This window comes from Herpailurus yagouaroundi, unplaced genomic scaffold (genome assembly GCF_014898765.1).
Source record: "Herpailurus yagouaroundi ecotype Mexico unplaced genomic scaffold, PumYag 203, whole genome shotgun sequence".
In the NCBI taxonomy this organism is placed as follows: domain Eukaryota; kingdom Metazoa; phylum Chordata; class Mammalia; order Carnivora; family Felidae; genus Herpailurus; species Herpailurus yagouaroundi.
The window spans coordinates 16,334,880-16,347,721 of record NW_024412434.1 but is presented as its reverse complement, the minus strand read 5'-3'; the positions used below and the strand labels follow the sequence as shown (position 1 = coordinate 16,347,721).

Genomic DNA, 12,842 nt, shown 5'->3' with positions numbered 1-12,842 from the left:
GGTTAGCTTACAGATATTTTTATGTATAAGAATGGTACTTTCCATAAACTTTGAGATTTTGATATCAATTTTCTGTCCTTTCTCAATAAGCTATTCTATTCATGAGCAGTGTAACAAAGGCAGTGTTTCTTATTATTTACCCTAATTTTTCCATTTTCTTGCATCTTCTGAGTCTTTGTTACAATGTCCTATGTTGTATTGCAGTGGGATAGACATAGTGGTCCAGGTCCAGGGAATTTGTTAGTAATCAGTCTTTGCATATGCTTTTTTCCTATTGTTTACCCAAGTGCAGTCTTTGTTTTTAATAGAACAAAAAATATTTTCTTACAATGTGTTCTGCTAAATTCTGACTGCTGGTTTTTAGTTTATTAGAATAATTGTATGATTTAGTACTGAGTATTCTTTCTGCATTTTTGTTTTCCTGGCCTGTATTATTCTTTGATTCATGATTGTGGATAGCACTGTTAAATAAATGTTCCTCAGGCAATATTAGGTGGGTTATATTTGCCCATTAGTTGGATCCATAAACTTTTCCCACGTTGATTGATTTCCTTACTGACAAATTACGGAGAAAATTCTGGTAGTTCTCAAGAAACACTAGGAAGTTGCGGGAAGATGTCAAGAGGTTTGGGGTCAGTAATTTGATCTTTGAAAACTTTCTCCAAGTGAGACATCAATAAATCATGTGAGATAACTTTGAATAGAAGCACAGAATTTTAAAAAAATGAAATAAAATTTCGCCTTCTACATATAGCATCTGTGAGGAAAAATGAAAACGGAAACGTATATTCATATAACAGTGGAAGAAAAAAATGTTTTTTAAGTTTGAGTTTGCTTGAAGTTTTTCATTATTAAACTATAGCAGGATTCCTATTCAGTATGCAACTGAATTTGCATAAGTATTAAAATAATTTATCATGATTAATTCTATTATAGTAAATTTCAGCCCTAATCACAATCTGCCATATACTGTAGTGGTTTGTCAGTATTTCATATTTTACTGGAGTTTTGGTGGCATTGCAGCTCCTGTAACAGCACAGATGTCATCTGAGTTCCCCATGATTAATGTGGTTCTGAAGGAGATCTAATAACCATTAGCCAGTTTCATAAAGTGTTACAGAATAAGGTCAGCATGGGAAAAATTTTAAAGTCTTAAGAATGTACGTTCTAGCAAGTACCTGTGGCCACAAATTGGATTTCTTGAACAATGAGGAGATTTAACCTTGGAAACAGATGAACTCCTTGGGCAAAGGTGGGAAGAGGAGACTGTGATTTGCCTTCAGATACTTAAAGGATCATGAAAAAATATGGCAAGTCTAGAACTAAAGGTTGAAAGTTATAGGGAAGTAGATATACATTTGATATGTTATAGTTTCAGAAAATCGCCGGAAACACGATGGGCTTCATGGGCCTAATGGGCCCAAGAAGGAAAGGAGCTTCCTGTTACTGGAAGCATCTAGGTAGAGCCAAGGTGCCTACTAATAGATACTACTGCAATTTTTGTTTTTAGTGGTTCAGAAGAAAATTTTGTTTAAGTAAATTCTGATTTTTTTTTCTACCATGAGTTTCCTTAAATTAAAATCCTTCACAATATCAACAAATTTCTTATATTTTTCTTAGATTTTGGTGGAGGCTTCAGTAGGAGATGGCTTCACCGGAGACATTGCAATTGATGATTTGTCATTCATGGATTGTACCCTTTACCCTGGTAAGGAAGAATATTTAATTTTTTTAAAGTTTATGTATTTATTTTCAGAGAGAGATAGAGAGAGAGAGAAAGCACGAGTTTGGGAGGGACAGAGAGAGAGGGAGAGAAGGAGTCCTAAGCAAGCTCTGCACTGTCAGCACGGAGCCTGACAGAGGACTCAAACCCGTGAACTATGAGATCATGACCTTAGCCAAAGTCGGGTGTTTAACTGACTGAGTCACCTGGGTGCCCCAGGAAGAATATTTTAATATATGAGCATTTTCAAAACTGTTTACTTGAAAAAAAAATTGTCAAGGAAATCAGTATTTCATTTCTGTAAGTTTTCTAAATATACCCTCACTTCTGTTCTAATCCGTTAACCCTGGGAGAAATTATTGTGAGTCTGCTGGTAATTAGTCTTAACGACTTTGCAAACATAGTACAGAGGTTTCAATCAGCTGCTTATGTCTCATCACATGGAAAACACTAGGAAATCACATCTGAAGCTAAACTATAACATCATTATATTTGAGGGATTATAATAACCCAAACTGGTTGCCTTATAATTACATTGTTTTGGAGACTGTGTTAATCTCAGTTACCTTCAGAGATGTTTTACTGTCAGGTTACGTGAAATATTCCTAAGGATTGTTGTGAACCATTTCTTCTCTGTATCACACATTTCTTTTATTTAAAAACAAATATATGTTTCCCATATTTATATCTCCATTCTCAACCTTTAACCTGAAATGCATACTTCTATACTACCTACCTACTCAACATCTCAATTGAGATGTTTAGTAGACACCTCAAAGACGATAAAGGAAAATAGCCTAAAACAAGCTGTGATAAACTCAAATAAAACTAAAACCAACACCCTGGGCGAAACGCATTCCAGGCCAGTGCATAGTGCTCTAGTAGGACTGGGCATCAAGCTCTTGGTGGATAATCCTGGTGCTGAGTTGGAGGCTCTTAAATTGCATGGCAAGAGGGAGCAGTTTCCTTCCTGAAGGGATCAGAAGCATGTTAATTTAAAAATCAGTCGCAATAATCCATGTAGAGAGCACGCTTGAGTGCTGAAAAGTTCAGCTTCATCCCTGAGCCATCACTGTAGTGTTATTGGTCAGAAGGGCACCAGCCTCTCCCCAACATCATCGGGGGGCCGATTCCAGTTCTCTTGGTTGTATGCATGTGACTCAGCTCTGTTCCTCTATCTCATCTTCCTGGCACGTTTAATGGCTTTAACTACTCTGTGCAGTGGTTTCCACAGAGCTCTGCAGAAAGCCAAATCCTTCCCTGGATAAAGCCAGCAAAAAGGAGATCAGAATTCAACAATTTGCCCTCATCTCTCAATGGCTGCAAGTAAATTCTTGATTACTAATTGGACCCTCGATCCTGCCATTCTTCCATGCCTCCCTCTCTCAGTAAATGACAGCCTCTTTCTAGTTGCTGACTTTCATTACAAATCTGGCTAGCCACTAGCTTCAAATATATCCAAAGCTGACTACTACTTAGTACTCTTCCCTTAGTGCCAGCCACCATCGTCTCTGCATGGATTGTTAGATTGTCTTTTAGATGATCTCTGCTTTTACCCCTGAACTGTATAATCGATTCTCAATACAGCACGCAGAATGATCTTTTTCACACTTAGATAAGACCATGTCATCCTGTCTTTAGAGTCTACCTCTGACATCCTATCACCTTCAGAGCAAAAGCCAGACTTCTGCAGTAGCTCCCATGACTGGTCCCCTCATCCCTTCTGGAATTCGCCTTCTACTACTGTGCCTCCACTTGACTTCTCTCCACTACAAGGCCTCTTAGCTAATCCTTCAACACTCTAGTCCATTTGTGCCTCAGGGCATTTACACCTTCTTTTCCCTCATCCTGGATTGTGCTGCACCCAGATATGCACTTGACTCCCTTCCTTACTTCTTTCTGATCTGCCCCAAAGTGTCTTCTTTAGTAAAGACCTCTCTGAACACTATACTACATTACACACGCATACACAGTTCACAGTCTCTTCCTTGTCTGACATTTTCTCTCTCCTTCCCCTGTGTTATTTTTCTCTATAACACCTATCACCCTTATAGTTTTATTTCTGTTTTCCCCAACAGTGTTAACTGCATGATGGCAGGAGTTTTATCTGATCACTGCCTTATCTCCAGAAACTTAAATACTATCTGGCATGTAATATTACTCAATACACATTTGTTGGATAAATGGGTAGATAGATGGCTTTATCTTTTGAAGTACTTTATATGCCTTTGGTATGTATTTTAGTTTATTATTATTGCTAGAATATTAGTTATTTTTATATGCAAGATTCTGTTATATGCCAGATTTGTTGAAAGCCAAAGCTCAGTGGCTTATAACTACAAGCATTTAATTTTTGCTCTCAACTATGTGGGTGGGCATAAAACAATAATGGAAAGAGTATGTGTTTCTTGTCCATAGCTCTTTATAAATCTATAGAGCGAGCTTCAAGCTGTGTATTTCTGTTGCTTGTGTTTATCTGGGAGCAAAGCTAAAGGATGAAGGTCTTATCTGACATTTTGTTGTCGAGTAGAAGAGTGGGAAAAAAGAAAGCGCACTTAACGCTTCTGGTGAGACATGGTATGCATTATATCTGCTCATGTCCAGTGATTGGAGCAAGTCATGTGGGCAAGCCTAACAAGGGGGAAGCATCCTCTACAATAAGAAGCTTGGCAAGGGTGGGGAATACAGACGGTCCTTATGAGAGAGAGAGCGAGAGCTGATAAATGGCACAATAATATAGTTTACCACTCATATGTATCATCTTATATAATCCTCTAACATTTTTAAGAGTCTAGAATAATGTCTAGTCCTTTGCAGGTGAAGAGATATTAAATGTTGGATAGGATTGATGGTTCTGTTATCCCAGTTTTATGGAGCAAGCTGAGAAGGTGATCATCCGCCCAAGGCTGCCTAGCTAGAAAGTGGCAAAGTACATCTGCTTCTTTGGACCACAGTGCTAACCACTGGCATACCACACATCAAATACACTAACCTCTAAAGGAAGAGAATACAATTTCTACTTTATAGATATGAACAATTAAACCGCACAAGAGACCTGGATGAAAATACCCAGTTGAGGGAAAGGATGGGAGTTTCACTTAAGTGTGTTTGACTTTAGTGACCAGGGTTTTCCCAAATGGCCTCCAACTCTGAACTTATGGACCCCCCGTGGCAGAGGGGAACATGAAAGAATATGCAAAGGGAAAACAAGTTGCGGTTGATCCTGTTGCTACTCCAGTTATCTTGATGATTAGATTCTGTGACCAATGGTTCCAAAGGAGAGGGAGAAGAGCTGCCAGACCTAGGGGCAGAGATGAGAAATATCAGTTACAGACCATTAGTCCTGATTTTCTTGTTCAAGTTTTGGAAGAAAAAATATGGACTTTAAAAAGCTGCCTGAACTGTGTGGTTTTAACATTGGCTTCATAGCAAAAGAAACCTGGGGTTGAAACCACAAAGCCTGTTGAAGCTATAGGTTTCATAGAGGAATTTGATGTAATCTTGCCATCAGATGAAAATAAAAGCAAAAATTGTCAATAAAAATATTGCTCTTGATGATTACCAGTTTTTTTTCCTCCTGTTAGCTGACATGGGATCAGCACTTATAGATTCAACAAAAACGTTGATTTGTTTTCAATATAAACTTATTATTTATTTACAACATTTTTCCTCCTTGGCTAATAAAACAAAATAAAGCAAAAACTTATAAAGCACATACACACAGATGCAAAATATTGACCTGATCCCCCAGTGTGTGGATTGGCTCATTCCCTACAACTTTTATTTTATACTCAAAGTGACCATAAGGAGTCACTTATTTCTTTTTTACCTGTTCCTTCAAAATCAACCTCTTTCCTTCATTCCTTCTTGTTCCTTCTCATGACATCACTGTTCTTTAGCAACCCAGGCTTGAAATTCCACAGCATTCTTTGCCATTCCCTTTAAAACTGCTCACTTGCAAATCCTGCTGACCTGTCTCCAAAATATTTCTCCCATCTCTTCTGTTTTTTCCCCTTGTTACCTTGGTTCAGAGCAGCGTTGACTTGAATGGTAAGCTTTTTAACTGCAAACTTTTACTAATTTTACCCCCAAAGTATGTATGCTATAAATTAGTTTCCTTTCACTTTTTCCCAGAACATCAATTATGTGCTTTTCCAGGTCACCTCTTTCTCCTTTTCTAACTTCTGGTTGTTTCTAACTTAATTTTCAAATCCATTCTCTATTATGGATTGTACCTTCTTTGTTTCAATACTTTGATGAATATAGATTCTTGTTTTAAAACTAATCCAGGAGGATACTGGAGAGAAGACTTTTTAGGCAAGGTTAATCACATTTCTAGGGAAAGTAGACAAACTTAGCCATGCAATAGAATCCTGTGAATTTTTTGGCATCATTGTATGATGATGTCACTCATTTCCAGAGTACGTAATAATGGAGAATGATGGCAAAGTTAAATCCCCTCACTTTGAATCCGATCTTCAGAGTAGATCTCAAGTAAGAATTGTTGCCAGACAACATTCAGATTTAAATATAAGTATCCCAAAGAATTATCTGTTCTGCATTCTTCTTTTGTCCAAACTACATTAGAAAAGCAAGACTAGTGTTCCCTTCAGAAGAACACATATGACAGTTTTCTATCTTGCATCAAGGGTTATTCGTGAGATAATTGGGTTATTTGTAAAACTAAAGCCATAACTACATGGCTTCACAACATACTGCTTACAAACTGGGAAAAACACTGCCCGAACACTTTTCATCCATCCTATTTTAAAAATTTAGACTTCCGCATTATCAGAATTATTACTTGCTACAAATATCAATTATTAGAATGAATATCAGCATCCCAAGATTTTAGTGTTTTATTTCTCTCTGGCAAATTGTTACTAAGTCAGCGACATGTCTTGCAACTGATGATGGCTTAACACTGGGAAGGTACAGTAACCGTAGGATGCTTCAGCACAATTTTTCTGATGTCTTCTCCCACCCGCTGAATGGTTTTGGTTGTTTTCATTGTTAAACTGATTGATTTGGTTGAATTCTTGGCATCCCTCCTCATTAACCTCAATGTCTCATCAGCTTTATCTATAAGTGCTTGTTGAGGGCTCCTTTCTTTCTGCAAACAGTAATGTTTGTTTCAGTGGGAATGAAAAGGCAAGGGAAAAAGTATGGGTACTTTTGTGTTTACTTTTAAGATCTCACCAGCAGCTTTTTACCTTATAATATTAAGCTGTTTGGTGTGTTTGTTACATTTGCCTCAGAACAATACATTCCTTAAAAGCACTGGTGTTAAGGTCTTTCTACCATATTTTTCTAAAGGAAATACAACACATACCCCGAAAAAATACAAATTATTGGAAATATTTACAGTTTGATAAAAGACTTCAAGGCAACATCAAGAAATTTGACACTCACGATTGCAGTCTTAAATATTCTGGTTTTAGCATGTTTGGTGTAGTCTAGCAAAATATAGGAAGTTTATAGGAATATTAACAATATACAGAAATATATAGAAAATATATAGGAAAAAAGTTGGCCAAAGCCTGTGGTCCATTCAATTTAGTATTTTAATTGTGCTTCTAGAAAATGAAATTGGACAACTAAGTAACTTAACCTATTTTAAAGTTAAAAATTTACAATTTTGTCATCTTTTATTTGAGAGAAATGCTAAATACCAAAAATGGACAAGGCTGTTAAAATACTTAGATTTTAGCTTGAAAATTGTTCAACTACTACTTCCGTCTATTTGTAGTCACTTTGATATACAATATAGTGTCTGTAAAAATGGAAACTACTTTGTACCACCTAGAAAATTTCATTGAATGCATGGGTGAAAGCAACAGTGTTTCTAAAGAGCTAATCTGTCGTTGCAGACGAGAAAAAAGACACCTCCAAAATATGTGCCAAACAGTGTATCACATAGCTGTTATAAATTCTATTCAAAGAATAGCTAACTTTTAGCAAAACCTACTCTCCTGGAAAGGAGACCTTATACAGACATTCAGTACGTTTATGCTGAATATAGTTGTTTCGCCTTGTGGGTAGGACTATATTACTGTGTTCAGTGCAAAAGAAAAAAATACACTTTTATCCTGGAGATATTTCAGATTTTTAAATTTTCTGAAGATTGATCATGTTTAAACCTCAAGTAGACTTTTAGATTTTTTAAATTAAATATATATCTTACCATCAGAAGTCCCAGGAAAACCGTAGACATTGTTACCTGGAGATAGATGAAGATCAACTAGACATATCAGTCAAAAAGTTCACACATTTATGGTACGTTGAAGCTGGCAATAATTTATTAAGGACTAGAAGTGTTAAAATATCGGTTTTATTTTCTTAATTACCAATGTGGGAATGGCTGTAGGGAGTGGAGTCTCATATAAAATAAATGGAAAATCTGTTTTATCAGAAAGATTACATTAGGGTAGCACGCAGTATACTTGCTACAAGCATTCACAGAGCAAGAACTCCAAGTCCCTCTGGAGCCTGAGTCACCTACTTATGAGGACAGGTGCACAGGTGAGTTGGTTTCCCTGTGGCTTAGGGATGTGGAAGAAGATCAGCTCAAACCAGACTAATCTCTGCTTCTTAGTGTACATTTCAGTCACTTACATTTCACCTTTCCAATTTTGTTTAACATGCAAAGTTTTTTGTGGTATTTTGTTCAAAGACACTGAACTCTATCATCGCCATCAACTCTAGCCTGTTAAGCAATTATAGGTTAAAAATAATTGTCATAACTTTTGCAATGGACTGAATGTTTGTATGCTCCCAGTATTCATATGTTGAAGCCCTCACACCCAATGTGATGGTATTTGGAGGTGGGACCTTTTAGGGGTAATTAGGACTAGAGTAGGTCATGAAAAGTGCTGCCCTCATGGTGGGATTAGTGCTCTTATTAGAAGAGGAGAGACGTAAGATCTCTCTGTCTCTGTCTCTGTCTCTCTCTCTCTCTCTCTGCATGAGTATAGAAAGCCATGAAAGGACATACCCAGAACCTGAGAATCCAACCATGCTGTCACCCTGACCTTGGACTTTCAGCCTCCATAACTCTGACAAATAAATTGTTGTTTAAGCCACCCAGTCTACAGTATTCTGTTATAGCAGTACAAACTAAGATAGGCTTATTGTTCTAGATATGTTTCACTATTAAAATTGTTCAAAATTCATATTTAAAATATTAACAAAACTTATCCATATACTACATGAAGTAATTTCTAGTATCCCCTGAGTTAGAGTATGATACTTTAGGAAATACTGCTTGAGGTCATTGCAGAGTAAAACAAGTTGACTTTCATGGTCTTTAGATGAAAGTCTGGGCCATCTTCACAGGCCGGAGAATGTGTCAGAAAGCTTGCAGTCCTTTGCATGCCTCAGTTTCCAAACTGAGTCTTGGCCTAACGATGTTTCAGGCCTCTGTTTTTCTTGTGCATGCCAGATGCCAAGGAATCAGGCACACACAACTCCATAGTTATAAACACCACCGTTTCCAAAGTTTGGCTCAGGAGTAAGAGACACTTCCTCTGTTTACTCTTAAATACAAACATATTGGACTTACTTGGTTTTTAAGATGTACTCATTCTGGCAGAATAACAAGGAATAATGAAGACAGGACAAAGAATTTCAGGATCTTCCAATTTCTTTTTACAGTACTGGTCCTTTTACCTATCATTCCTGGCTCACTTCTGATAGACTAAATGAGTTGTCTCTGTTTTTCCTGAGCATTGGCTCATCAACCTTCTTTTTCTAAGACATCCACTCATGTTCATGATATCTTCTTAAGGGGAACTATTACCTCATTTAAATTGAAATCAGGCCTAAGGATGCAAATATGGCAACTGGTTTTAATAATATGGCAGACCAGGTGATCTGAACACTACGATACTGTATACACCTAGAAATGTCAAATACGCATTTATTTAAATGTTAAATTGAGCTTAAAAAAAGAGAAATCTCCAGATGAGAGGAGCCAAATATGGAAAAATAGAACAGGAGACATAATATGACTGTCAAAATTAAGAATAAAATATAGAATAGATGAGAGGGAGGAAAAGGGTAAAATGAAACCCAAAGTGAATCCTAATGTCAGTTGTGGAAAACCAACAATGGGTTACTGAGTTTGCAAGGAAGGCCTGGGCATGCATACCTGTCCTCTTAGTTTCCTCTTTTCTTTTTGGAGCTAGTTAGCTGAAGGGGGCATGAAATCTGCTTCGCTTCTTGCTGTAGTTCTCAATGGTAAGCTTCCGCACAGGAAGAGCTGGAAGTTTTCAGCACAGGTTATAACCTAGGCTGTTTCTTTCATGAGTTTTATACGTTAAAAGACCAGTTGTCTATAGGTATAAATCATTTTCATCATTATCAATTTCATTATCAATCATTATCATTCATCAATATCATTACCAATATCATTATCATAACAAGTTGATATTTTGATCTCCCATCCGCCTCAGTCTTAGCTCTTAATTACTGCAAAACTTGAGCTAAGAAAGAAAGTACTACTTATTGGATTTTCCCCAGATTCCCAGTAGCACCTGAATCCCCAGTCCTCTGGGTACTGGATGTTTGATATTGCTCAGGTCTCTGCTCTTTTCTCCAAACCCTGTGCTTTGGTTTATTAGTTCCCTGGGATTAAAGTAAAAGATTCGCTCTTCTCTTCCGTGTCAGAACCACCTGCAAATCATTCTTCACACTGATGCTAGAAAAGTATTTCTTACAGTGGAAATTGTATACCTTGGCATTTCTCTACCAGCTTTTGTATTTGTTTCAAGCCCTAAATTGGACCCACTTAGCCGTTTATGATGTGGTAATTGTCTACTGTCTAGTTCCACATCTAGTGACTTTATCTTATGCATTCTTACTCTATCACGAGATGTTCTCTGTGCCAAACTCTCACAGTTTTGTGAAACAAAAAACAACAGGCCAGTATATTTTTCTGCCTTCACACAAATCTTCTCTTATCATCCAAAAAGACCTTGTACCTTTTTTCGTCTTGGCAGTAACTCATCATCCTTTAAAGCTAAGAACTTTTAACTTAAGCATTACTTTTCTGGAAGTCTTCCATTTGTCCATCTGTTCATTTACCGTGTCATCCATTCATCCATCTTTCCACCTGTCTGTTAACTCATTCTACAGTGATTGTCTACCCACCATGTACTGTGGTCTGGGAATTGTGCTATGAATGCAGGAGTAAAAGGGTAGGTGTCGTTCTTCCCCCTATGGCGTCATAATCTTTATCATAAACATATCCCATGGAACCATAATGAAAGATTACCTGAGTGCCTTATCCCCTAGTCAGTAAGTTATTTTACAACCATGATGGCATATTTGGCTTTCAATGCATTGTACCTACATGTCCGTGGCACAGGGTGTTGTTAATAAATGCTGATGGACTGACTTGCTGTGTAAATTCTATAAATGTCTTCTAAGTTCTGTAATGTCATACATTATTATCTTAATTATGTAAATACATCCAGGTGACTACTTCTGGTTTAGTTCTCTCTTGCAACTTTGAATCTTGAATATCTGAAGACGTTTGAAACAGGGTGAGGAGATGTTGGATTAATTGTAGCAGGTGGAAGAACAAAGTTTCTTTACCTAGTGGCCCAGAAGGTTTAACCAGGCCTTGATTCTGGTTCCTAATGCTAGCATCTGAGACTTCCTTGGTTCCCAGTGATCCTAGCCCTGTCCTTGAGCCTTCCATTTATTCAGCAAGTTTTGAGTAGTTTTTCTGTAATTTCCATCTGTACCTTCATCTATTTATATCCAGCTATTTGTTATTGCTAAGACCTAGAACTCCAGCTTACATGCTTACATAAAGTTCAGCATATCGCCAAAGGCCACCAAACATTCTTCATAATATTGAATGTGAAACATCTGTAGAAAAGCTTATTGTGTGAAATCTTACATGAAAAACCTGCTAAATGATGCCTGTATGTTATCTCTTATCAAGGTAATTTGCCAGTGGACCTCCCAACTCCACCTGAAATGTCAGCTCCAGTCACATTACCTCCACACAACTGTACAGACAGTGAATTTGTTTGCAGGTCCAGTGGTCACTGTGTTGAAAAAATCCAGAACTGTGATTTTAGATATGACTGTCCTGACCAATCAGATGAAGCATTCTGTGGTAGGTGAATTCCTATTTTGTGTTAAATATAGCCACAAAACAGACAGTACTAGTATAAGCTCTAAGTAGCATGGCCTAGTGTCCTAGTTACAAATTTTCAACCTGGCTTAGAGCAGGTTTTAATATAAAAGCTATTCATATAAGAAATTATAGTAGAAGAATCAGCATGCATTCTTCTGTGCTGCTCAACAAGAGGTAAGTGTTTTTAAATTGAATTTTTTGGATTCAAAACACTTTTTTTTTTATTTTTTAACATTTATTTATTTTTAAGAGACAGAGAAAGAGCACAAGTAGGGGAGGAGCAGAGAGAGAGGGAGACACAGAATCCGAAGCAGGCTCCAGGCTCCGAGCTGCCAGCACAGAGCCCAGTGTGGGGCTCAAACTCACAAACCACGAGATCATGACCTGACTTGAAGTCGGACGCTCAACCAACTGAGCCACCCAGGCGCCCCAAGATTAAAAACACTCGTTTCATGGACTGTACTCGACTCCAAGACTACAGTTTACTAGTTCTTTTCTATCCATCCCTGTTTGTTTCTCTTCTACTCCTCACACTCGTGAAATGGGAATGTTTAAGGTGCCAGTATTATAAAACCCTCAAATTAGATGAATTTGTCCAAGTTTTCCATTGCCAAAATATAAAATGAATGCTATGTTAAATATGTAGAATTCATATGAACCAATACAAATGAACGCTTCAGTACCTGTGTCCCATTGAAAGATGGTTTTCATTTATTGGCATCTGCCAATCCATGGCATTTAAGGCAAATGTGTAATTTAAGGGTGAACTTCTCAGGCAAAGACACAATCTTAGAGAAGAAAAATTAATCTGTGTCTGAGTGGACAAAGCACAAGATAGAGCAGAAGGAGTGAACACTTTCCCATTATTCCCCTTCCCTACTGTATATTGGATAGTATATGAATTTACTGTAATATTTCTCAAGTGTCTTGATGATATTAAGGGTTCGGACCATGCAGAAAATACAGAGT

The 12,842-nt window shown here is 37.3% G+C and overlaps 1 protein-coding gene across 1 annotated transcript in view; it reads left to right on the top strand.

Moving 5' to 3' along the window:
- MALRD1 (MAM and LDL receptor class A domain containing 1) overlaps positions 1-12,842 on the top strand; it is a 747,899-nt gene that overhangs the window by 203,215 nt on the left and 531,842 nt on the right. The window contains exons 16-17 of the mRNA XM_040451270.1: positions 1,621-1,708; positions 11,676-11,852. Of these exons, the coding sequence (XP_040307204.1) occupies positions 1,621-1,708; positions 11,676-11,852 (265 nt within the window). The remainder of the gene's footprint in view (positions 1-1,620; positions 1,709-11,675; positions 11,853-12,842) is intronic.